Here is a 27730-nt window from a genome sequence, read left to right on the forward strand (position 1 = left end):
TACCTTGCCTTCACAGACATCGCTGACGTCTACCCACACTGAGTTGGCTACAATCTCGGAGTCCAGGTAGTAATAGGCGATGATGCGGAAGGAGGGAACCATTTTGGTGGAAACCGGAACAGAAAACACCATGAATTCACTTTTCTCTATGAATCTCAAATCCAGGATCTGACCTTTGTTGAGCACCTATAGAAAAAAAGAGAGAAAGAAAGATATATTTACAGTGTGCCATGCTGGACCAATGCAATATATACACTGAGTGGCCAGATTATTATGACCACCCCATCAGTACTTCGTTGGGCCGCCTCGTGACTCCACGAGATGATGAAAGTTGATGCGAGGAATCTGACACGGCACTGTTGCCCTTGTGTTGTCTTGTACCAGTCTTGCCACTCTCCGTTCTGCCCTACCATTGACTAGTCGCTGACGGCCACAATTCGCACGTTCAGACCCAGATTTTCGGCTGACAGTCCGGTCTTTACTTTAACAACAGCTGCCCTTGAACATTTAAGGAATTCTGCTGTTTTGCTGATACTCGCTCCATGGCTCCGAGCGCCAACAATCATCCCGCGTTCAAAGGCTGTTAAATTGCGTTGTTTACCCGTATCTTCAGAGACAAATCACTTCTACTGTCGTGGTAAACAACCTGCTTCCCTATTTATAATGGTCTGGCCCTCTAGCAACTTCAGCGCGAAATTATAGCTAATTTGCCTACAAACGTCAGGTGGTCATAATAATCTGGCCACTCAGTGTATATCTAAATAATAATAATAATATTATTTATTGTCACTATTTCTATTATTATGCCGTTTTTCCCCGAAGATAAGACGCTGTCTTATATTTTTTGTTGGCTCAAAAAAACACACTAGGTCTTATTTTTATTTTTTTTGGAATGTACAGCAATCCACACTTATTCATGTACAACAGTCTACATGTACACAAATATGGTGATCAGGGCAATCAGAGGTGCCGAGGTATGCATCAAGCATTGTTTATCATAATTGACATGTTTCTTTTTCATTTTTTTAAACAACTGATCTAACTACTTTTCATTCTGTTTTGTTATCTCAGTGCTTCTGATCTCTCTTCAGACTCTTTCAGCCACTTCCTGTCTATATGCACTTGCTCCAGTGTTGGCTGCTGATTATTACTCTGGACTGGCCTCCTGATAGCAGAAAACCATGGACCTGAAAAACAACATTTATGTTCTACATGGCCCATGGCCCACTTACCATGTAATAGATCCTCTGAACACTCCCAGAGTGGGGAGTAACCACCTTCACAGTGACCTTAATGCTTTCTCCGGGGGTTAAAACCTGGATGGGAACATCCATATGAAGGAAGCTGTTGGTTTTCGATGCGTAGGGGGTGAGAATTAATCTTTCTTCCTGCCGTCCATCACTTCCTTCCGCTCTGACCTGTTAAGACATGAAGGAAAAATATATTGTTATAATAATCGTTATGTGTGAAGAAATAACAACGCAAAGCACATCGGAAACCAAAACAGTCAGGTTTTTTTTGTGTGTGTCCCATTGGAGAAACTATTTCTTCACTTCCTGCTCTGTAGACACCACAGGAAGTAAGATGAAATGTACTGGCTCATGTCACCTGAGCGTCCATATTAAAAAGGACATGTTACAGTGGGAATTGGACTTTTACAAGCATCAGCACAATTCTGCCCGGCCATCGAACTGATCCACCAGGAATGAACTGATCCACCAGGAATCCACCAGGAATGACCCATCAACGGTGGTGTCCTTGTGTCTGTAGGCATAACAATCATCGCCGGATCTTTGGGCAGATTGGTCATGTATGAATATGAACCCAAACATGTGCAAGGGGCTTCCACACCGTCCTATGTGTCAGTTGGCCAACTCTAACCCTATATCGAAAAGTCAGAAAAGTTGGGGTTTTTTAGGCAGCCGACTGACAAATAACCCTAAGAGAACCAAGGGAGAGATTAGCAAAACCGCGATAAAGAATTTCTGAGGGTTACCATAAGGTCCAGGGTCTTCTCCTTGGTGTCTGTGTTGATCTGGAAGACCACCTTCCCATCCTCATTTGACCGAAAGGAGCTGAGTTGTGTGTTGGCTTTCAGAAGTTGAACCGTGACACCGCTTGCTAGCGTGCCGTCTGTATAGGTGACTTCTGCCTGTGTGATAATATAGTGGGAAACATTGTTACTCTTCCAGCGAAGGAAATGCAGATATAGAATAAGTTGGATAATTAGTTATGGCTTTTGCAATTTATAGCTTAATGAACTTCAGGAATTTAAAAAATGTACCCTTGAAGTGGGGCTACCCCTGCACACTGCAAGGGTTAGGTGATAGGAGGCTCAAATATACTCACCTGATCCTCAGTCCCAAGCCGGTCATCATTTAGCGACCCGTCTAGCAGCTCGGCAGGGCCGAGGATCAGGTGATTAAAATAGAATTTTGTTCTTACCATAAAATCCTATTCTTGGAGTCCACGTTTAATTTGTTTTCCTAGCCTCTATTTCTCCTAGAGGCAGCAGCATAACCCTACGTCTCAGAATTGTGTCCCTCAATGGACTCTTTACTGTAAGAACAAAATCCTATCTTACTCATCCACAGTTCTGCCGAGCTGATATACCAGTCCCCGCAGCCTCTTACCCATTGGAATCCGACAGACTAAGGTCCACTGACATCATCACATGTAATGCAGGTCAATTGACTTGCATTAGATGTGAGGACGCCAAGGAACATTCCACAGCTGGAGCGTCCTGCTGAGCTGCTAGACCGGTCCCCACAGCCTCTTTCCCCCTGGAATCCGACAGTCTAAGGTCCACTGACATCATCACATCTAATTCAGGTCAGTTGACTTGCATTAGACATGAGGACGCCAAGGAACATTCCACTGCTGTGTCCTGCTGAGCTGCTAGACCGGTTCCCACAGCCTTGTCTCAGAATTCTTCAGAGCACTGTCCCTCTCGATAGATATTTTTTTTGAGCCCCCTAGACACAATCAGGTTTTTTTTAATTCCCAGAGTTCTTTGTTAGCTAAGGTGGGACTTCCATATCTTGCTCACCAGTGACTGAGCATTGTGCACTAGTTGAATAGAGGCAGTCTGTGTTCAATTGGTGCAAAATGCTTAGTCCCAGGTGCCACAGTAGTGAATGGACAGCAGGTTGAAACAAAATGTTTGCCCATTATTCATGCAACACATTTTTTAAACAACCTTTGCACAGCTATTCGTCCAGTAAAACGCCATGTACATTCGTTCTGTGTGAATTAACCAGTTGTTGCAAGAAAGCGGCAAAATCTTCTGGTTGAATAATCTTCAAATATTATGGGTAGTGGTGAATGGGGAAAGTACCTCATTCTGGCCACTAGATGGCGTTGAGGATCATAGGAAATAAATACATGTTAGTAATAAGAGATACAATGTAACAATTCTAGGGAACACTGGAGGGAATTAGCAGATAAATGTAACCACTGATACTGCAGAGGTCCCCGTAAAAAAAAACTTACCACAATCTGTGCTGGTGTCCCGGGGGTGTAATATTTCCTTGTTTTGGAGAAATCGAGGTTATAGGGGGAAGTCACAAACTTTACAGAGGTGAGCTCCTTTTCTTCTAAAGTTCCGGCTACAAACAGAGAAATATGAAGTCAAATTTTTTAACCCAGGATAATAGATCTCAGACCAACTCTCAGGAGCCACTAACAGGTCATGTTTTACAATTGTATTCTCAGAACGATAAGTCTAATGATTAGAGTTCTTCAGTTATGTGAAAAAGTGTGGGGTCATTTTTTTCATTTTTACTTAAAGGAGAACTATGGGGTTAAGGCTTTTCCCCATAGTTCTCCTTAGGGTAACGGGAGGACACAAACTAGCGTCCTCCTGTCACCCAAGGCTCAGTATACCGCGAGCTGTAGCTCCCGGTATACTGAGACACCGCAGCTGAAGCGGAGCCCGACAATTATGCCGGGATCCCTCCAGCTGCGTGACTGACAGCTGGCTTTGCCTATCTAGAGGCAGAGCCAGCTGTACCCGCCCCCTCCCCCGTGAGGGAGGGGGTAATCTAGCCGTGAGAGCCGTGACAGGATCGAGAGGTGAGCGAACGCCGGTATGTGTTCGCTCACCTCCCGATCTACTGAGCCAACCTGTGACAGTCTCATTGTCACAGGTCGGCTAGAGTGAAAAGCACTCACCTCATAGTTCTCCTTTAAAGCTGAACTCTAGGCAGATATAGAAAAAATACAACTTACTGCAGCTTCATTAAAGTGACATTAAAGTCAAACAACATTTTTCCTCCCCCCAATGTAATGTTAGCACTTACCTTAAATTATGTCTTTTAATCCGATCTTCCTCTCCTTTCCTGATGTTTTCATCTGTCCCTCCAGCGATGCGGCAGCTCTCCAATCCAGCTCTGACTCCTCTGTCCCTGCAGTCACTTCCGATCCCGTGGTGCCTGCATGCGGGTTCACGCATCCATAGACTTACCTTGCGTCTCTGCTCGTCTCCCGGCCGAGAATCCGAACTGCGCATGCGTCGGCCCCAAGATGCATTGCGGCCGCACAAGCAGTTTCGGATTCTCGGGCGGGAGCACGCAGCGATAACGAGGTAAGTTTAAACCGCTGTTAAAGCGGGTTTTTAAAATAAAAACTTTTTGCCTATATCTACTGCTGGCTAACAGTAGATATAGGCAAAAAAACGGAGGGTTTAGAACCCCTTTAATACATAATGAAATGTATTTTGTATAAATGCAAGTAGTGCTTTTATTTGAATTTGACCTGTTATCAGCCTCTTGCCCATCCCTCTACATCAGAACTCAGACTGAGAGAGGAAGAAGGAGCAAAAGGAGACAATCGGTTGTGCTGGAGGGCTTATGTGCTAACATGGAACATGCTGATAGAAGGAAGGAGCAGAGAGATGTGTTTGTCAGTCTGCTCCTTATCCTTTTTTTGTCCAGTCACAGGCTGGAGGAGAGACAAGACCTGTAAATGCTACTGAACTGCAGAAAGACAATCAGGTCTCCTGTCCTGGCAGACAGAGGTGCGGTTGGTGCCGGGTCCATATATATCTCAGAAGTGGGTTGACAGAAGAACAAATCCTTGGCAGGTAAAGCCGCTATCATATACATATTTCATCTTTGTATTTATCTGTTTGCCTGGAGTTCAACTTTAATTTTTGTTTTCATATGAAATAATATTAACGGTTGTATGCCAATGTTATTTATTTGCTTTTAGCATATACTGTATATGTATAAGTGATGTTGTTGTGTTTGGGTTTTCTACTGTTTATATCAAAATTTACAAATAAACATTTAAAGAGAGAGAGAAAGCCACAAGCTGTTTCCCTTCATTCTCTGGCTGAAACTTTCCAAGGGGGCTCTCTGAACACAGTAGAAGAAGGAAGGGTAGGAGGAGGAGTCACTGCTCTGATTCATTTATCTGCGCATGTAAAGCTTGAGCTACTTAACTCTGTAAACATGCTTTTTTTGAACAGTGGAACAGAGGAAAGCCTACACCAATATCCACAGAACATTAGCAGGTGTGGATTAAAACAATTGCTAAAATCCTTACTTATTTTTAGGAAACCAGAAACTTCACTTTCTAAGCACATACAAAAACATTCATGGGTATGGGAGTCCTCAGCAACATGTACACACACACACACACACACACACACACACACACACACATAGTTTGGACTGGATGGAGCTATGTCTTTATTCAACCTCCCCTACTATGATACTATGAATGACACATTTATAGGTCTGTTAAGTTGATGAGACGTTGTTTTTGGTGGTCTCATCATTTCCCAGCATCCAAAACCCATCTCATGTCTATGGCTACTTTTTGCAGGTTAAACCAACACATATTCATAGGACTCATAAAAGAAAGTGGAAAAGGTTTCAGACTGTGGTTGAGAAGTTCTCCACAGTTCATGTTTTCAGGCTTCCCTCAGATGTTCATCACTGAGGATTACTTTGGGATCAAAGTAGAGGAACTAGAGGAAAACATCAAATGGAACTTACAAGCCTTCTCCAGTACAGTAGCCACAATGTAGAATGTGGACCCCACCAAGTTCTCCACGGGCTGAGCAATCTTCTTCAGGATGTCGTCTTTGCTAATTTGGATCGTACCTTCTGCATCCTCCATCTAGCAGAAACAAACATTGCTGAGGACATCAAACAAAACATTGACCACACAATCCACTGAAACCTTGTCAACCATGACTCCAAAATGTAGGTTGTCTAGGACTGATGCCCATGCTTCACCTGATACATTGCAGGTCTGGAGTGTTCTTAATGTGATAATGAAGGAAACAGAAATGGGTGGATGGCTGTGCTTTGCCAGAAGCGACGATGGTAAATACTGTTTTGCCCAAGTTCAGCAACAATATCATAGTTAGAGAGTTGAAAGTAACAGCCAACCTCCGGACAGGTCTTGAGTTCTGTATAGCCAATTTAGGTCATGGCATGGCTGCCAGGGTTGGCACATAGCTACCCTCACATCATGTTGGCATCTTCTCTGCCAGTGCAATCCAGCTGGATCCTCAATGTTGGTTTAACTAAACACTGTCATTTTTGTTGGTGGTGTACTGAGAACTATCACAATTTCCCTTGAGATCTGTTAGCATGGGGTGGGTGAATGGCATTGCAAATGGCTGCAATGGGTGACTGTCATCTCATGCTTATGGGTGCCTTGAAGAGTCACTGTCACTTCTAACACTCAGGGCAAAGTAACATCATCTGCAGATACCCCCCGTGACATGTATACTTACCCAATCACTCTCCTTTGCTGCCTTCCCACACTCCCGGAGCCCTGGTGTACATTGAATCATGTGAATGTCCATGTGATAATGCTGGGGCCTGAATGTCCAATCACTGTGGCTGAATGCTGTTACCTGGGTGGTGCCATGACATCATCTTAGTGCCAACACTGGAGCTTAGCCTGGCAGAGATGTTGTGGTGCAGAGGGGAAGCATTTTTGGGTAAGTATACATGTCTAGGGTGGGTGCTATGTCCAGACACTGTCATGATTGGTCTCATTAAAAGAAGCCTTTACTACGAGAAGAAGAAAGCTGCCATTTCTGACCTCCTGAAAACTCCAGTTTCCTGGCTGTCATGCTGATCCACTGGTATTAATGATTTGAGTAACTGACCTGGAACAAGCATGCAGTAAGTGTAATCCGAATTGTTTATCATCGTACTTTTTCCAGGTCGATATTTCTGTAAGTGCAAGTTTCCTTTAAAAATTCTGATACAAGCGGAATAATATAAATGTGTTTGTGTTTAGGAGGGGGTGACAGTACTCACCTCTCTTTCAGATAATGAGATATGGGATAATAACTAATAAGTCACAACTGTTACAGTTCTAGCACTCAAATCAAAGATGCTCCCTATCTCTCTCTTCCCTGAAGCCTATCGGGGGAGGAAAGTGATCAGACAACCTTGATTACCAATCTCAGCATTCCTGATGCACAGAGCTTGACATGCTATCAAGCCATTTCCTGCAGATTAAACCAAGAGAGCAGCCATGGTGGGGTTGTTACACCAGTTCTTCCCTATTTGCCACTGCAGTACCTCAGGCGCCTCTTCTGCCTCTCTGATTTTGATACTGACTGTACACTATTTGGAGCTATTGGCATAAAATTATGACTTTAAGAAGTACATTTTTAGGGAAGTTATAAACAATAAAAGTTAGGGAATGGCAATGGAAGTCTTCTTTACCTTCACTTGTTGTTCCAGGCCTTGTAGCATTGTTTTCTTCCCAGTCTGGTCTATTATTCCGACTCGTACATGGACCACGCCATCCACAGGTTCGCCATACACATACCTGAACCAATCACAAAAGAACAATCAATGTTTAATGGAAAAGGTGATGAGACGGGATTGTATGGATATGTCAACATCAATAAGGATATGCAGAGTTCAGTAACCTATTCTGACCAATCATTTTCATTTTACTTAGATGACAGAACGATGATTGGTCACTGGGGGTTAGTAGGTTTCTACATTGCCCTTTCCCTTACACCGTTCATCCAGGAAAATGTGTCTTATAGGGTGTGACTTGTAAGATTTTACAGCGACTAGCAGTTGTATATTAGGATCTTATGAATATGAAGTGAACATATTATTCAGTGTACTAGTATAGCAGTTAATCTACAGACAACCATATGAGACTGTGACCTTGATTTACTAAAGGACTGGTACATGTTCATGTTAGTAAATTTTCACTTAACTTAGTCAATTAGGTGAAGTAAACCATTCACTTTGCTGACACCCCATTGTGTGCAGGGAAAAATAAACAAAAACAGGATTTTTGCTTGCATAAGATTGGATGGTTGTAGTCAGCACAACGTCACCTCATTCACTAAGCTAAGTACAAAATAGCTTAGTGAATGAGGTGAATCTGTCTTGCAGTGGCATCACTAGGGGGATGCGGCAGCCCGCACTGGGTGACACCAGCAGAGGGGGTGACCCCAAAATGACTGGACAACATGGGAACAAGTACAGCCATCGTGTGAACTGTTGACCATAACTTGGAGAATATCTACAATCATAATGTAACAACTTTTAGTTTTATTATATGTCGTATATCTCTGAGTAGAAGTTTCCTTCAGCACACCCATGGACACAATGGACACATAGATTACCTGGCTTCCACTTTGATTCTAAACTGCGCCTTATTTATCTGGAAATACGGGAGTTCTGGTACGATCTTCACCTCGAAATTTGGAAGAACTGACAAAGAGAAAAGTATCACAGACAGAAATAAATAAAAAAAGGAGAGAAGAAGACTTCAAGAGACACCATGGCCTTACCCATGCAGGTCAAAGTGATAGTGTCTGCATAGGGCCCCTCCAACCGCCTTCCTGACCCCACTCTTGCCTCCATTGTAGCAATGCTACCTGGTGCTTCCAAGTATACGAGGCGATGTGACCTGCTCTCCTGTAACAATAGTATCCTACTGCCCCCATATAGGACACTTCTCATAACAGTGACTGTGCGGACAAATTCATAAATTTTTTTGGGGCAATGTGGCTTGACAACGCCTCTACTGCTACGGATTCTAACCCTTAATATTACATTGATTGAATGACACCCAAAATGTGGGGCCCTGTTTACCCATCTCTAGGATCCTGAACCTCTGTGGAAATGGCCTCTAGTAAAGGTTAACCCTATTCTGTTCTGACCCTGCGCCTTGGTAGCCTTGGTCTACCAAAGTCAGTGGACAAGGCCCGATGTAGTCCTCATTGAGCAGAATGACTTTATACTGTAGCTCATGACCCATTCTTGCTGTTTGCTATTCTTTTTCTTTTATTGTGTAAGCTGCGAGGACGCGGCCCCACGGGGTTTGCTCCATTTTATTATTAGAAAATGTAAATATTGGTTGAACTCGATGGACTTGTGTCTTTTTTTCAACCTGACAAACTATGTAACTATGTAAAAAAACAAACATTTATTTAAAAAATCAGCTTTAAATGTACGTTGCAGTGTGTCTGTCTGAACTCACCATACTTTTTCACTTCAAATTCTGTGGTGAAGTTTGATTCTGGAGCCGAGGTATAATACGCTGATATCCTCCACACTCCGGTACTGAAAGAGATAAACCATAAAGTCAGACGGCCTTCGTGTGTTCAACCGCACCATACACTAGTGGGCACTGCAGCTTTAAATTCTAGGCTGGGAGATCTGGGACATTTTAGGACACGCAACAGTTATCAGTAAAGATTAATGCGCACAACCTGCAGCAACCCATAGATTTCAGTTACCCAAAGTCAAGTCACAGAAAGCTAAATGGTGATTGGCCTGGTTCCAGTTAAGCCATGGCCACACATGCTAACTATGCCCCAGCACAGAGCACTAGACTGGGAGGACAGGAAGTGCATTACCACTAAGAGATACTGGTATTTAAAATTTAAAAGCATGCATTTGTTAAATCACAACATATGTAGGTGCTGTAAAGAGAAATAAAAGGTGTGAGATTTTTTTTGGCTTTAAATGGGACCTAGTATCAGATATACTTTTCTTGTTAAGTGCACGCATGCCAAATAGCATGGAAGTGTAACATTTTCAGGTATTTGTTCCCTCTCACAGAGATCACAGTACTCCTCCTGGCAATGCCTTCATCTGCTTTTCTCTTCATAAGGACGTTGCTATCTTTGTTGAGGCATCAGCCAGGGTCACCATCTACTTCCTGGACTGAGATGCTCAGAGGTGACACTAGGGTTGCCACCTGTCCAGGATTCACCCGGACAGTTCGGGTTTTCAGTTCTGTGTCCAGGTTTCATGGCAGAAGAAACCCGGACACAAGATGTTAGGCAGACAGGGGTAACCAAAATTAAAATAGAGGCTACTGACCCCCCACTGAAAATAGTCACAACTGTGATATTTATATATGAATCGGCGGAGCTATTTACATATGAATAAACTACGACTTATTCTCCATAAAACTGTCCGTGCGTCGCTAGAGTGTGTTCGGGTTTCACTTGAAGAAAAGGTGGCAACCCTAGGTGACACACTCATGTAAATCCTGGTGCCTGTGCAGTCCTTGGCTGTGTTCACAAATATCTGACATAGACGGTTTCATTCCTCGACCTCAAACACAAACCTGAAGTATCTGTTTGTATTAGGATAAGTTAAAGCCAGGATCCTAGAACTGCAAGTCAGCCATGCTAACCACACTGTTACCTTCCCACATACAAGTAACATTGCAGACATTCACAGGGAAAATATACAACTTACGTTGAAATATCCGGAATTGCAAGCTTGTCAGTGACAACTGAGGTTTTGGAAAGCTTCTGCATCTTTCTTACTTGCAAACCTTCCGCATTCTGCAAAAAGCAAATTCGGATATGATTTCACAAGGTAGAGGTCAGCCTAATGCCTGCTGAAGCTTGCTATACGCTTATAAAATTCCATTCAAACATACTTTTCAGTAGTCACAAAGATAAAAATCCACTTTGTGTGAACCAAATGCTTTTACAAACCCAAATATGACCTTTTAAAAGTAGCGGTGACATCATCACTGTGCTGTAGATAGCCTGTACAGAAAGTAGAGCTGTGGGAGGGGCCAAGCAGGCTCCACCCGCTACAGGCTGCCTGCAAAGAAATACAGGAGGGGGTGGAGACAAGACCAGTCACCCTGCACAAGGAGAGAGAGCAGCAGTGACCAGTCTTTTTTACAGGAAGCTCCTGCACAGATTTTTTTTCATGATGGAATATTGCATAAATTCAGAAGAAATACACAAATCATATGAACATGAAGGAAGAATACACAAGACTCTTGTAATTAGACAATATTAGTTTATCCTGAAATTCAGCTTCAAAGCTACAGCCAGTTTCCAAGAATAAGTACACCTTAAAACCTAGACCACCCTCCCCAGATGACAGCGGAGGAGAAGGCTTCACCTCGGGGCTTGACAGCAGTTGCCGGAGGCTGTAAAACCAAGGCTGGGCAACAACGTGATCTGCAATTTAAAGGGACTTTTTCACATTTTCCATCCAAGGCAACATGGCAGAGTCTTTTGCTGGGCCACCTCCAGCCACTTACACTCATCTTGTCTGTGCTCCTCCAATGCCCCACTCCCCAAACATAGCTGTGAGTCTAAACGCTCTGTTAGCTCCATGTCTAATGGTGTAAGAGCTTACAAAGGTTGCTGATTTCACCAACTCATTCACATGACATTGTTCAGGCCTACTGACTGACCTTTTAGACCCGGGCACTAGACCCTAAGAGAAGGCTACATTCTCCTCATTACCAGAAGCAATGAGTATTTCTTGAGAGCTTTGTTAGAACAATGGAGCTCCGGGATGGATGCACCTCCAGGATGGAGCATGAATACAGCTCAATGATGGACACACCTCTGGTGTTGTCTCAAAATAAGATAACTTTAAGAAAACCCAGGCAGCAGAGATACCCAAAATGTTAGAGCACAAGCCCTATTTCAATACACTGTAACTAAAAGATTACTCACAATCACTGTGCTAGTAATGAAGTCCTCTGTAGGTCTCATCATGTGGTCCAGAGTGAACACTCTCATATTAACTGTGGAGAATTTAGAGAAACAGGTGTGAGCGGTAAAACAAGAGAACCACCCTGTAAAATCTTATAGCGAACCTCTGTTTTGTCCTTGCAGGGCTCCTACAAACCTGGAAGTACCAGCCACTGGATGGAAGAGCCGGGAAGTGAAGTATTGGTGAGTATACGCTGCTGAGAAGAGTGGCATTCATACAAACTTTGCCCTGCATGGGCTTAGCATATGCTTTTGCTTCAAACTACCAACATAACATGTTAAAACATGCATACAGTATATACAATGTAGACGAGTTCCTACTCATGGGTGATGTGGCTATACATATGATATCATATAATTGGGAAGGAATACAGGTGAAACTCGAATAATTAGAATATCGTGCAAAGTTCTTTTATTTCACTAATGCAACTTAAAAGGTGAAACTAATATATGAGATAGACTCATTACATGCAAAGCAAGATAGTTCAAGCCGTGATTTGTCATAATTGTGATGATTATGGCTTACAGCTCATGAAAACCCCAAGAACCCCAAATCCACAACCTCAAAAAAGTAGATTATTACATGCAATCAATAAAACAAGGATTGTACATAGAACAATATCGGACCTCTGAAAAGTACAAGCATGCGTATGTACTCAGTACTTGGTTTGGGCCCCTTTTGCAGCACTTACTGCAATTACTTTTGCACGATATTCTAATTATTCTAATTTCACCTGTATATAAGTGTTAATATGTTAGTTAATGGATGAATGGAAGAAATGCCCCAAAACTACCCATTGACCAAATAGCTACAAAGAAACCACAAGCTGTCCTCATAACTAAAAGTGTTACAATGTCTCAGAGACAGACAGATCTTGATCCTGAAAAGACTGAGCAGCCATCTTGTCTTGAATTGTATTGTAGTTATAATGTCCTCCTTATATTGTAAAGAGCTGCACAAACTGTTGGCGCTATATAAATCCTGTATAATAATAATCATAACAGAGATACATAGATAGATACCTGATTCTTTGGGAGTGTATACGCTCTTGTCAGTCTGGATGAAGATGTAGCCTTTCTTGTAGGAGATAGGTATGGACACAACTTTACCTAATGCTCCTAGGGCGCCACTAGTTATAACCAGCTGGACATACCTGCTACTCCTTCGCTCTTCCAACTTACATGTGGAGGCCCTCGTGGGCGTGAGCTGAGGAGATAAAATGGAGGATAAGTTTGCTAAAGATGTACACAGCACCAACAATTCTAAACAACCCTAAAGACCCATTTAGTTTGTTCCCATGCTTAATTGCAACAGTGGATTAGAAGGTCTTCCCTGGATTTAAACTATTGCGGCACTATTCACATTCCTCAATGCACATCAGTTCTATTTTATATAACCCATTCCTGCAATATGTAGATTAACATTCTCAGGCACGGTGACCAGTATTGACAGCATGCTAACCTACATTTTATTGCAGAACTAAGCAACTAGGTGCTCAAATGATCAGGAACCAGTCAGTGTGGTTTCCAGTCATGTGATCATGACAGCCAGTCATAGTAATCAAATGAGGTTTGTTTACAAATAATCCTGTTTTCTACATTTAGCCCTGCTTGTGTACAGTGGGGAAACCGCTGCTTGTTTTGTACAAGTGATCCCGGCAAAGTCGCCAAGATCACTTGTATGCAGCCAATTAATCAATAAATGATCCATTAGATGGCCCTGACCACAGCTCTGACCTTTGCTAGCTGTCACAGACCGCTGCCATTGTCAAAAAACAATTGGTAACCAATCAGTGTGGTTTTCTGATCATATGATCATCATGGTATGATCAATCATGGTAATTACATGGGGTTTGTTTGTAAACAAACCTCCTCCAACTTCAGCTGTCAGGAGGCTAATTTCATGAGGATTTTCATAAGGATAGAGATCTTTACTATCAGCCATGTGACAGTAATTTCCAAATCTCATTGGCTTCAGCTAAAAATAACTGTCATTTTTAAAATTAATGTATCCTTAGCCTGGTGTTTCCGCCCTAATGAATTGAGCCCAGTGTATCTCTTTCTCTGTGCACAGATAATGACATGATGTTTTTTTAAAAAGACAACAGGTGTAGGCAGGGCCGTATTTACTCTCTCTGCTGCTCCAAGGCCAGGTTCCTCAATACTCCCCCCCTCTCCGGGATCACTTGTACAAAACAAGCGGCGCGCTTCCCCACTGTATATTTAGTCCTGCTTGCCCAAAGCAGGGCTACATGTAGAAAACAACTACCCACTCGGTGCCTGGAACTGCATGTCCCGGTTGTCGAGAGATAGGAATTCCAAACCCCTGGCGCCCCTCTTCTCCCTGCTGCTCTGAGGCCAGGCCTCGGTTGGCCTTGTGGGAAATCCGGCCCTGCTTGTAAGCATCAATGGTCATGAAATCTACAGGAATTTTGGCCATGGAAAGGTAAAAGCTTGTAGAGCTGGTGAGTATCTAATTGCATGTGGACAGGAGTTCCAGAGTAAAGGAGCAACATGAGAGAAATCCTGGAAATGAGAGTATGAAGGGGCAAAGCAGAGATGTTACGTGTAGAAGCAATGTTCCAAATGGGTGTATACCTGGGTACTAGAGAAGGGATACAGAGAAGTGTTGAAACATTGGGAACTTTGTGCGTCGTAATCAGGACTTTGACTTGTACGCGGTAGTCAAACAAAGGACAAAGCTTCAATGTCTACAAAAAACTTAGCTCAGATGATTTCTTGTTTCCTGAACTTCTTGTCATTTATGGTAAACTGAGCAATACATCACAAGGGAAAGTTCCAATCATTGCAAGCCTCCTGCGCTTTGATCTCTCTTGTTTACTTGTGCTGTTGCACAATACTCATACACAACGCTGGACTCGCTCCACCATCGGCTGCACTGCAAGTCCATACGCTGAGCATAAACGGACCTTGTTTCAGAGTATGTTTGCGTAGGTGATACCACCATGGTGCAAGTGATTGATATGGCCGGTCTGAATCAGGAAAACAAAATCAGAGCTACCATGATGTCATCAGAGCTTTGACTGATCGCCGATTCTGTCAAAATGATACAGAGGAGTAGTAGGCAGAAGCCTAGCTTTGGAAAGTGTCCACATGCATCTATAAAAAAAACAACCGCTGACATGTTTCTGTCTTACTCAGCCTTAGTCACAGCTATGACTAAGGCTGAGTAAGGCAGAAACGCGTCAGTGGTTGTTTTTTGTATAGATGCATGTCGAATGCATGAGGCAATCACAGACTAAAGCCTTGGTTCTCAACTAGTGGGTCGTGACCCAAAAGTGGGTCGTGACCCCATGTTTAGTGGGTCACCACATGCCTTCCGCTTTTCTAGGTGAGAGGCTCCTCTGCCTCCCCCCAGTGCAGCACTGTCAGTTCTCACACTAAGCAGCCATTCAAAATATGCTGCCCACGCTGAGTGTCAGCTTGAGATGGGATGGGGCTGTGGCCGCAAGGGAGCTCCATCCATACGTGCATTGCTAACAGCTCCCTTGTGTGCCCTCTAGAGGTGCCTGGACCAGAGTGATGTCACATTCTGGCTCCCAGCACCTGTACAGGAAGCGCAAGGGAGCTGTACAAGCAATGCACATATGGATGTCAGTGTTCACACTAGTACAGTGCGTAAATCACATAGTACAGTGCGATTAACACACTGTACCACGCAATCACACCTACCGTGCATTCTGGTGTGGGAGGTGTGTTGCATTGCCATTCATTTTAATGGTACCCCAAACGCACCTCCCACCCACAGTTTCTACACCCACACCGGAACGCACGGTACTCTAATGCCATGTGTTCCATTGCAGTGCAACTTGGGTTGCGACTTAATGACCAAGGACAAATGTGGGTCCTGAGGTCACACAGGTTGAGAACCGCTGGACTAAAGGATCTTAAATAACTTAAATGGTATCATCTCAGGTCATTTGATTTTCTTTCTTTTTTTCTTTTTTTTTTAGTGTGTGTGCTTTTCTGTCAGAAGTTACTTTTTTACTCTGTTGGTGAGATTTATGAAATATATCCACATGATAAGACAATGGTAAGTCTTCAAAATAAATAAGTACAGATTTAACCAAAAAAAATGTATACAGTCCTTAGACACCCTGGCTGCAAGTGCTGGAAATATTGGCTGAGTGTAATAGCGCATGGAACACCTCACCTCTATAGTCTGTTTACTTATGTGGTTGTTCCTCGTGTTCAGAGTTAAACGGTAACGTTCGGAGCACTCATCATAGGTCTTCTGATTGCGCAGGTACATCTCTACCGCAACATCATTTGGCACTTTGGTGCCCTGAGGCCACTCCATCTGCACCCACACATCTTCTTTGACACCCACATGCAGAAGGCGGGGTGCGGTGACCAGGAATCTGAGAACAGGAGAATAGCTGTTATTATATATCATTCTAGTCCCCGAGCCCCATCTGTCATGTCATGATGATTACACTATTCACTGGCTTGAGTAAGCACCAAAAATTACCACCATCTGCAGGGACCCCGAGGGTTGCACAGGCAGCCCCCGGGCCATTGTACTGCGGAAGCGCAGGCTTGGAAATTAGTTGAAAAGCAATAGGCTTCCAAAGGGGCTGAAAAACACTAAAGTGATGGCAGTCTCTAAACCATGAGGAGGACCTTAGAATAGTGGTGGTCAACTTACTTGATAAAGGGGACCTCAACATTTCCAAAGGGCCACACTGAAAATTGCAGACGTACAACAGCAGTTGGTTAGAGACTGCAGACATGCAACAGTAGATGGTTACAATCTGCAGACATACAACAGTAGATGATTAGGGACTGGGGACATGCTACAGTTTTTCGGAGACTGGGGACATGCTACAGTTGTCGGATACTGGGGACATTCTTCAGGAGGCAGTCATAGTCTGGAGACAAGTTACCTTTACCAAGCCCTTTAACTACTAGAAGACAGTCAAAATAATATTATTCACTGGCTCGAGTAAGCACCAAAAAAGACCACCATCTGCAGGGGCCCCCGAGGGTTGCACTGTAAGTGCCAAGGGTCACATGCAGCCTTGATGGCAGAGTGATGGCAGTCTCATAGTTGATTGGCTATGCTGATCTTATAACTGGCGAAGGATCCAGCTTGCCCATTCCTGCCCGTCAGCATCAGTGGGGACCAGTGCAGAGACATTACAATTCCTCTTCAAAAGGGAAACCGTTCTAAAATGAGAAAAATAGACATTTGTACAGAGCGGCGGGTCTGATACTTACCTTGGGGTTTGCGCCACGGTCACACAAACCATGGCCGCCCATAGCAGGCAGCTCAGGAGAGGAGACGGTCCCATGATGCAGTGATAGACTGAGCTGGAAGAGAAAGGACATTTATTTAAACAGAGGGGGCAGGACAGAGATAAGGGAAGAACAGACAGAGGTCAGGAGGTAAACACTGAGGACTGGCTAGAAACCGAAAGTGCTCAAATTTAGGAAAATTGTCAACATGCTTTGTAGGCAGATGAACTTTATTCCTGTTATATGCTTTTTTAAACTTTGCTTTCATGGCTTATTGAAAGGAAAATGGCTGTATCTTCATTAAAGGTGCCCATACACTGCACGATTATCGTACGAGAAGCGTGGGAAATCCCGTGATCGTACTATAATCGTGCAGTGTATGGAAGGCGTGCGACCGTTTCTACTGTACGGTCGCACGACTTTTGTATTTCGAGCATGTTGGAAAACCAGCCGAGAATCGTACGATTTTCGGCTGGTTTTTAGCATGATCGAGAGGTAACTGCCGAACAGGCCGCTGTGCGCACGCGCACACTGCCCGTTCAGCATTGCAGTCATCGGAAGCCCGCCTCTCAGGGGGGCGGGCTTGCGATGATCGCAAGTACGATCTGCCTGTCCAAGATGGGCAGATTGTACGTTTTTTTTATTACTTTACATCCCTCGCAAGACTTTTGTCTTTGTTGTAAAGTGTATGGCCACCTTAAAGTGGCATTAAAACATAAATTTTTTTAACATAAAACAATAGTGTAATGTGTGCCTTACTGTAATCCATGGTTGTTTCCCTTCTCTTTGCTGCTCTTCCTTTTAAATCTGTATCTCTTCTCATGCTGGGGGAGAACTTACCTATGCAGCAGACTGCCTTGTCTCTGGAATGGATACATGGTGTCTGTGTGTAGGTTCACAACCTGAGCCAGGACTACAGGAAGAGGCACTCAGCTGCAAAGGGAAGTTCTCCCCAAGCATGAGAACAGATACAGATTTAAAAGGAAGAGCAGCAAAGAGAAGGGAAACAACCATGGATTACAGTAAGGCGCACATTACAGTATTGTTTTATGTTAAACAAATCTGAGGGTTTAATGTCACTTTAAGGCTGAACTCCAGGCAAACACCTAAATACACAGGTGAAATACCTGTCTAGGGATTTGTATTTCCATCCAGTCTCTTCTCTCATCAGCATGTCCCTTACACTACAACACACCTTCTTCCCTCCTCCTGTCAGGATGCCAGGGGCGTCGCCTCCCCACGAGGTCAGAGGGTACGGCATAGGGTACAGACCTCCCTTCAGCCTGGCAGACCCACGGGCGCTCCGGCGGCCACTACGCGTGCGCGAGCTATGCGCCGGGTGCGCGTGCGCAGTACACAGGCTGCGCGCGCATCCCGGGGCCGTGCTTTCAACGCGTGTGCACCTGTTTGAGCTTCAGTTGTGGCCTTGCTGGGGGAGGTTCCCCAGCCCACACACACACACGCCTTTCGCCTGCCATTGGCGCTCGGGAAGGGGGCGGACTCACATCCCCTGGCTATAAAAACCTGGCCAGAGCCCTGGCTCAGTGCGGAGTTATTCCACCTCTTGGTGTGACATATGAAGCTCTCCTCCTATGTGCCTTGCTGCCTGTTACCTGAATCCTCTGCTGACTTCCCGTGTACCGACCCTGGACCGACTATCGCCTCTGACCCTTGCTGCCTGCCTCGACCTTGGATTGCGCTCGACTACCCCTTTGGATTGCCCTTTTGTTACCTTGCCTCTGGACTTTTTAGGCTGCTTCCTGCCAGCGGGTTCCCTCCGTGCTGCTTGCCCGCGGATGCTCCTGACACCTCCCCAGTATGAGCTCTGCTATACAAAGACCACAAGAGGCTAATATCAGGTTTAAATTCAGACACCTACACTGTTTGCATTTAAAACTACACTCACCCGCCACTTTATTAGGTACACCTGTTTAAATGCTTGGTAACACAAATTGCTAATCAGCCAATCACATGGCAGCAACTCAATGCATTTAGGCATCTGGACGTGGTGAAGACGATCTGCTGAAGTTCAAACCGAGCATCAGAAGGGGGAAGAAAGGTGATATAAGTTCCTTTGAATGTGGCATGGTTGTTGGTGCCAGACGGGCTGGTCTGAGTATTTCAGCCACTGCTGATTTACTGGGATTTTCACACACAACCGTCTCTCGGATTCACAGAGAATGGCCCGAAAAAGAGAAAATATCCAGTGAGCGGCAGTTGTGTGGATGAAAATGCCTTGTTGATGTCAGAGGTCAGAGGAGAATGGGCAGATTGGTTCGAGATGATAGAAAGGCAACAGTAACTCAAATAAGCACTCTTTACATCCGAGGTATGCAGAAGAACATCTCTGAGCGCACAACACACCTTGAAGCAGAAGAACACACCGAGTGCCACTCCTGTCACCTAAGACCAGGAAACTGAGGCTACAATTCGCACAGGCTCAGCAAAATTGGACAATAGAAGATTGGAGAAACGTTGCCTGGTCTGATGAGTCTCCATTTCATCTGCGACATTCTGATGGTCGGGTCAGAACTTGGTGTAAACAACATGAAAGCATGGATCCCTCCTGCCTTGTATCAATGGTTCTGGCTGGTGGTGGTGGTGTAATGGTGTGGGGGATATTTTCTTGGCACACTTTGGGCCCGTAATGCTATCATGTCAATATGGACCAAAATCTCTTAGGAATGTTCCCAACACCTTGTTGAATCTATGCCACGTAGAATGAAGGCAGTTCTGAAGGCAAAAGGGGTCCAACCCGGTACTAGCAAGGTGTACCTAATAAAGTGGCCGGTGAGTGTATATTTAAGGAGGTATTAATAATTACAGAGTTGCAGTAACTTGTGTCTTTTTTTAATGTCTGCCTCGAGATGCATCTAATCCCCAAAAAAAACAAAACATTGATATATTGCACAATAGCAGTCCTTAGATGAGGTGACTGCATTCGTTTTGCAGACAACATTGAATCAAGTGCATGTAGACAGAAAGTGGCTGGAAGAGGTTGGAGGAAATCAGCAGCATTGGGATATAAAGAAGATGAAAAAACGTAAACGCAGTATTTTCGGAAATAAAAGACAATGGTTTATAATAAAGAGGGCTTTAGGAAAAGGGTACCTGGGTCATCCCATTCCTGACCGCAGTCCGTAGGTTGACGTACTCAGTCAGTTAATCTATGTTTCACTGTAGAGATAGCTGACAGTCATTGACCTCAACCAACAATCAGGAACCAATCAGCCTTGTTCCCGATCATGTGATCACCATGACAGCCAATCATGTGATTTGTTTAAAAACCTGCCAGCTACAGCTGTGCCTGAGCTTTGCACATTGAGGCACAGTGACAGCTGAAGCCAGGCTGTAACTGTCACAGTTCAAAAATGGTGTAAAAACTGTTAAGTGTAAAATGCCATTTTGTTGACCTTTTTGCCCATTGGTCAGCTTATAATAGCAACAAATTTGAGCTGGTTATTCATTGAAACAGTGTGCCAAATAAAATCCTGATATATCCTTAAAAATATATTCCATGATATAGGCAGGCAAAGTGTTCATAGTTAAAGGAGAACTATGAGGTGAGTGATTTTCACTCACCTCATAGTTGGAGCCGACGTGTGACAATGAAACTGTCACAGGTCGACTCAGTAGATCGAGAAGTGACAGATGTGAATGGTCACATCTCTTGCCTTGAAGAAGGGACCCTGTGTGGCCCCGAAACGTCGGCTCATGTTGGATTTCTGTGACATCATTGTCCATTAAAAGAACTCATTCATTTTAACTTATGGAGTGCTGGTGACCTATTTTCTTCAATCTAGTGAACACATACCGACGCTCGCTCGCTTCTCGATCATGTCCCTGCAGAGAGCCGTGGCTGTCACTCACGACTCCCTGCAGGGATTTCCCCCCCCCCTCTCCGATCCTCCAGCGCTGACTGGAGGAACGAACGGGGGAGGGGGCGGGTACTGCTGGCTCTGCCTTTAGATAGGTAGAGCCAGCTGTCACTCACGCAGCTGGGTGGATCCAGACATAATTGTCTCAGTATACCGCGAGCTGTAGCTCGCTATATACTGAGCTTTGGGTCACGGGAGGAGGTTAGTATATGTCCTCCCGTGACCCTTAAGAGAACTATGGGGAAAAACACTTACCGCATAGATCTCTTTTATGGTAACTCGCTGATACTGATGCTGCTGAATTTGGGTCTGGCCATCCGGGCTTACTTGCCCTCTGGTCATGAAAGGGTTAATGGAGTGAAAAGAAAAAAATCCAATCAGTTTCCCAGGTAAAAGTTTTCCACATGAAGGAAGTACCTCTTGAGATACACATACCACTGGTGGAGAATGGGGGGGCTGAAGACCAGTTTTCTACATGGTGAGCTGCTTAAAGTTTAACTCCAGGCGGAAAGCAGGAGACAGCAGAGTGCCAGAGAGATGAGCTCATCAGTGTACTGCTTCTCCTTACACTGTCCAGTCACAGGCTGGCGGGTTGAGAATGATCAGGTCCCCCTCCCCTGCCACACAGGGCTATACTGTATGGTAGAGCTGTGTAGATCTCAGGACTGGATGGACAGAAATACAAATCCTAAGGCAGGTATAAAAAAAACTCTCTTTCATGTATTTCATGAAATGTATTTAGCTGTTTGCCGGGAATTCAGCTTTCACTCAACAGTGCGCTGCTCCTCTTATCAACTTTTTACCTCTCCACCCCTTCAATTGTGTACACATGCAGAATTTACTGAAACTGGTCACGTGATTTTAGAGAAATTGAGTTAAAAAGAAAGCTTGAACCAACAGACTCAGCAGAACGGGAAAATCCTATTCTGGTTCATTTAAAGGCAAGAGCAATCTTCTGACAAATGTTGGCCAGTCTGGAAAGGTGGCATATCAAGTAAATCAACTCTAAAGATGCAAATATTAAAATGACATCAATCAGGGCCACCAGCAGGTAAAAAAACCTGGAGTTACTATTCATAGGATCCAATCAGATCGCTTGCTTCATTTCCTTCATCTCCGCTGTGGTGAGTTCAGAAGCAAGTTCTAAAAAGCTTGGATGAAGTCCACCATAGCTCATTACAGATAACTCATTATTCTGAAGTACACAGACCCATCAGACAAGTGGGCAAGTTGCGTGATAACTAGTCTGGGTCACAGCTCCGCCCTTTTACTAGTGTTGGGCCTCAGCCTCACCCTCTCACCATTGTTGTCTCCAGGGCCGAATTTACTCTCCCTGCTGCCCCTTAGGCCAGGCTCCTCAATTTGACCTGCAGGTTGCATACAAGTGATTTCAGCGACATCACCGAGATCACTGTACAAAATGAGCAGCGACTTCCCTGCTCTACATTTACCCTGCTTGCCCGGGTAAATGTAAAAAAAAAATACCCGCCTGGCACCCGGAACTGCATGTCCCGGGCGTTGGGAAATAGGAATTCCACACCTCTGCTGCCCCTCTACTCTCTGCTGCCTTGGTGGCCTTGTGGGAAATCCGGCCCTGGTTGTCTCTCAGTTCAGTCTCCACTCTCTTACTAGTGTTGGACCTTTGTGCTAGCTCCACTTTCTTTTCAGTGTTGGGTCTCCGTACTAGCTCAGCCCTTTCACCTGTGTTGGATCACAGTACTAGCTCAGCCCTTTCACCAGCGTTGGGTCTCAGTACTAGCTCAGCCCTTTCACCAGCGTTGGGATCTTAGTACTAGCTCAGCCTTTCACCAGTGTTGGATCACAGTACTAGCTCAGCCCTTTCACCAGCGTTGGGTCTCAGTACTAGCTCAGCCCTTTCACCAGCGTTGGGATCTTAGTACTAGCTCAGCCCTTTCACCAGTGTTGGGTCTCATTACTAGCTCAGCCCTTTCACCAGCGTTGGGTCTCAGCTCAGCCCTTTCACCAGTGTTGGGTCTCAGTACTAGCTCAGCCCTTTCACCAGTGTTGGGTCTCAGTACTAGCTCAGCCCTTTCACCAGTGTTGGGTCTCAGTACTAGCTCAGCCCTTTCACCAGCCTTGGGTCTCAGTACTAGATCCACTGTTTCATCTATGGGTCACTGCTGGCTCAACTCTCTCTTCATTGTTGGGTATTATGAAAGCCTTACCCTTTCATCCAGTGTTGGGTCTCAGTACTAGCTACATGCTACTACCAATGTTGGGTCTCAGTACTAGATCCATTGTTTCATCTATGGGTCACTGTTAGTTCAACACTCTCACCAGAGTTGGGTATCATGAAAGTCCTACCCTTTCAACCAATGTTGGGTCTCAGTACTAGCTTCACCCTATCAGAAGTGTTGGGTCTTAGTACTAACTCCACCCTATCACTAGTGTTTGATCTCAGTGCTAGCTCCACCCTTCCATCCATCTGGCGATGATCCAACATCGCCAGTGTTGGATCATTATAACCGTTCTCTCCCACCACTGTGGGGTCTTAGTACTAACACTCTCTGGCCACCATTGAGTCTCAGTACTAGCCCTATCCCCTCACTTCTGTTGAGTCTCTGTACTAGCTCCTCCCTCTTAACAGTGTTGGCTATCAGTACTAGTTTTACCATCTCACTAGTGTTGGGTTTCAGTACAAACTTCACACTGCCACCAGTGTTGGGTCTCAGTACTAGATCTACCCTTTCATTTATGGTTCACTGCTAGCTCAATCCCCTCACCAGAGGTGGGTATCATGAAAGCCCTACCCTATAATCCAGTGTTGGGTATCAGAACTAGCTCTATGCTACCACCAATGTTGGATCTAAGTGCTAGCCCCACCCTTTCATCCATTGGTAATGCTAGTTCCCTACTTTCACCTGTGTTGGGTGATTAAAGCCATTCTCTCCCACCAGTGTTGGGTCTCAGTACTAGCACTCTCTGACCACTAATAGGTCTTAGAACTAACCCTATCCCCTCATCTCTGTTAGCTCTCTGTCCTTGCTCCTCCCTCTCTCCAGTGTTGGTTCTCAGTACTAGCTTCACCCTCTCACGAGTGTTGGGATCTAAGTTTTAACCCCATGCTCTCACCCATTTTGTGCCTCAGTGCTAGCCCCACACTATCTCCAGTGTTAAGTCTTAAGAACTACCTTCATCCCGTCACAATTGTTGAGTTTGACTGCAAGCCCTACCCCTCTGCAGTGTTGGGTCTCAGTGCTAATCCCACGCTATTTCCAGTGTTGGGTCTCAGTGGTAGTCCCATCCACCAGTGTTTGGTCTCAGAGCTAATAGCTGTGAGAGATGAGCAATTACATTATGGATGAGGAGGAGAGAGGTTTGATGATGATTGAAGTCATTCAGACAGGAAATGAAAGTGCGCTGTAGTTGAAGATGCAAGTTTACAGGGTATTGAGGGTAACCAGCTTCAACACAGGAGAGGACTTGTTCAATGTGTGAGAACGGAAAAGGTGGAGTTTAGCTATAACTTGGAATCAGCCTCTTGCAATCCTCTATACTTATAGTGGTAGAGGGAGGGGCAGGATCAGGGACATTGCACACAACTCTAAAGATAAAGAAAATACTTGACAATAGAGATTTTTGGCAGAAGAAACATGCAAACTTTCTTCTGCCAAAAAACTTCTTCCTCTTTCCCATAGCAATTTTCCTTTCTGTGTACACTGCATGACACATACACCACGCAGTGAACACTCTCTGCTCATTCTCGCCATCTGGAAGAATGCTGGAAATGAGCCAGATGCTGGGGCAGTGTAACACATGCACAGAAGTTACATCATCAGGGTACAGCCAATGGCCAAAGATGATCACTGCGAGACCCGTACCGGCCACAAAAATGGCAGCAGTAATGCAGACGGCAAGGGACACAGCAGTGACAGGTGTCTCCATCCATCAACACTGGAGTCTGGAGGAGATAGGTGTGTGCCATAATCTGAATGTTTGTTGTGCAGATTTTGGCAAAAGCTCAACCCACCAACAAGGTTTACTTCAACTTTAATGCTGAACTCTAGGAGTTAGATGCTCATTAGGTCTGGGGGGCAGGTGAAGGCTGTAACACTTAACTGAGTCTTCATTCCAGCTCTCTCCTCTTCTCCTTGATGCTCCTCTGCGCCATTACGTACAATGCAGGGCTATTAACCCTGCATTTACGTGGAGAGGGGAAGTGTCAGGAAGGTATGGCTGCCATCCATAGAACACGTACCGCACGGATCACTGCACGTGCTGTTGCGCAAGCGCATTCCACTACATCGGGCATGGCATGCACGTGTGCACGCCCGTTCCACCTGTTGGTGCCAGGCGGCCTATTTAAGGATGCTAGTAGCAACTGCCAGGTGCTGGAAGATCATCAGTTGTATCCTGTATTTGTTATTCCTGCTATTGAGATCTTGGATTTGACCCGGCTTGTCCTGAACCCTGCTTGTCTGCCACCTGCCTTCTGACCCCTGCCGGTTTGACTACTCTTCTGCGTTTAGATTTGGCTCTGATTGTCTGCATGATTCCGACCCAGCTTTCCTGTGACCACGTCTCTGCCTTATGCTTCTGCACCTCGTTGCCTGCCAGTTGCTGATCCGGTCCATCTGACTCCGATTCCGTCTTCTCTGCTGCCATCAGGCCTGCTGCTGACCATCTGGTTCCAGAGTATCCTGCATCCAGCTACTCGCATCACCTCACCAGCAGCAGCGGGTCTTCATCAGCCACAGGCACTCGTGCCTCTCTCTGTTCTGTGCATTCCCTGTGCCATCTCCAGGGGTGCTCTGACAAGAGCTGCAAGGGAAAGCCTCCCTCATCACTTCAGGTCATACCAGGTATGTGACAGGAGGCTTGCAACCATATTTATAGGATTATACTGTGTTATTGGATATGATAATTTACAGTTGGGATCTGTGTTTAATTGATTTTATGGGTAAGGGTCATGTTTTGCAGCTAATATATGTCTTTAACCAGGATTTGTATTCTTGGTGTTTTTGTATTCGTTCATTACTGGTATTTATATAGCGCCAACAATTGACATACAACTTTACATACTGTACATTCACATCAAGATACAATTCAAGAAGATGGTGGAGAGAATGAGCATATAACTGTAACTATTGCTATCCCGGTAGTATCAATGGTCACATTTATATGCTCATTCCCTCCAGTGTTCTTTTGAATTATAATATTGCATCCCATTACTAATTGTCTTTATTTCCTATGATCCTCAGCTCCATCTAGTGGACATAATGCAGCATTTTGCTCATGCCCTCTGTTCTGTATGAATATACTGTACCTATTCAAAAACATTGACATAAAATTACACTAAGAACATTCATTTTTGACTCTCAACAGCTGGTTAACTTGCATAGAACACATGTAGTTTGTGGTACACTGCCAGAAATGCTACATGCACCTTTTTGGTGTGTTCTGGTTGTGTTAATGCAATGCACATTACTATGTGTTATAACGTGCATAATGTGAATAGACCTTAAAAGAAGATAATTGGCTGTTATATTAGACAGTCAAAAATATGTGGTTAACTCTCCAAATTATTGAGTTTAGATGTTGCCAGTGAAGGGTACTGTTAACACTACAGCATACCAAGACATTGTAGATATCTGTACACTTCCAACCATGATGGTAACAGTTTGGTGAAGACCATTTTCTGTTCCAGATTGTGCCGCTGTGTAAAAAGGCAACTCCATAAAGACACGGTTTGTTGTTCAGGAACTCGAGTGACCTTCACAGAGCCCTGACCTCTACTGAACCCCAGTGAACACCTTTGGGTTGAACTGGAACATCAATTGTGAACCAGGTCTTCTCATCCAACATCAGTACCCAACCTCAACTAGACATGTGCGATTCGTTTCGTTACAAATCGAAATTCGTACGAATTTTCCTGAAATTCGTAGATTCGTAAGCATACGAAATCCGAATGGCAGTTTCCGAATTATATCCGAAATACGAAATTCTGTTAACGAATTTCGGATCCGAGTTTCTTTGAAACAGGAACTAATATTACCCCTGTAAATGAGGTTGAACAACATGACAAGATTTTTTTTAAAATCCGAAATACGGATCCGCTGCTGCTGAGGGTTGCATTACAATACACGCAGGAAATACGAAATTCCGTTGACGTATTTTCGTTCCGTTATGAACATTCGTTATATTGAAGTTAAAAAGCAAAGTACATTTATATTGGAGTTGATGGTAGTTTTTTTTTTAAGTCCGAAATACGAAATTCGGATACGGAATCCGTTAACGGAATTCGTATTTCGGATACAAAAACAACTACCACATCGACTCCAATATTAACAAAGGTATTTTTGCTTTTTAACTTCATCATAACGAATGTTCGTAAAGTTACGAAAATGTGCCGAAACTAACGAAAATCCGTATTTCGTACGAATCCGAATTGAGTTTCGGATACTAATTACGAAATACGAAATAATGGATATTACGAAACGGAACACATTTTTTGACGGCGCACAAGTCTAACCTCAACCCTACTGAACACCTTTGTGATGAATTATAAAGACAATTGTGACCCAGGTCTTTCTTATCAGTACCTGACATCACAAATGTTCTTTTGGCTGAAGGGACACAAATT

At 44.4% G+C, this 27730-nt stretch overlaps 1 protein-coding gene across 1 annotated transcript in view; it reads right to left on the reverse strand.

The window, feature by feature from the left end:
• Positions 1-17319, reverse strand: part of LOC108786514 (complement C4-like) — a 65876-nt gene extending 48557 nt beyond the window's left edge. Inside the window, exons 1-13 of the mRNA XM_018555832.1 lie at positions 17231-17319; positions 16164-16371; positions 13013-13196; positions 11951-12021; positions 10719-10807; positions 9487-9569; positions 8627-8714; positions 7701-7806; positions 6003-6126; positions 3493-3608; positions 1997-2152; positions 1233-1418; positions 4-186 (exon numbers count right to left, since the gene is read on the reverse strand). Of these exons, the coding sequence (XP_018411334.1) occupies positions 4-186; positions 1233-1418; positions 1997-2152; positions 3493-3608; positions 6003-6126; positions 7701-7806; positions 8627-8714; positions 9487-9569; positions 10719-10807; positions 11951-12021; positions 13013-13196; positions 16164-16371; positions 17231-17304 (1668 nt within the window). The 5' untranslated portion in view covers positions 17305-17319. The remainder of the gene's footprint in view (positions 1-3; positions 187-1232; positions 1419-1996; positions 2153-3492; positions 3609-6002; positions 6127-7700; positions 7807-8626; positions 8715-9486; positions 9570-10718; positions 10808-11950; positions 12022-13012; positions 13197-16163; positions 16372-17230) is intronic.
• Positions 17320-27730: the final 10411 nt, after the last annotated feature.

Source organism: Nanorana parkeri, unplaced genomic scaffold (genome assembly GCF_000935625.1).
Source record: "Nanorana parkeri isolate BGI_ZX_2015 unplaced genomic scaffold, ASM93562v1 scaffold215, whole genome shotgun sequence".
Classification (NCBI taxonomy): Eukaryota; Metazoa; Chordata; class Amphibia; order Anura; family Dicroglossidae; genus Nanorana; species Nanorana parkeri.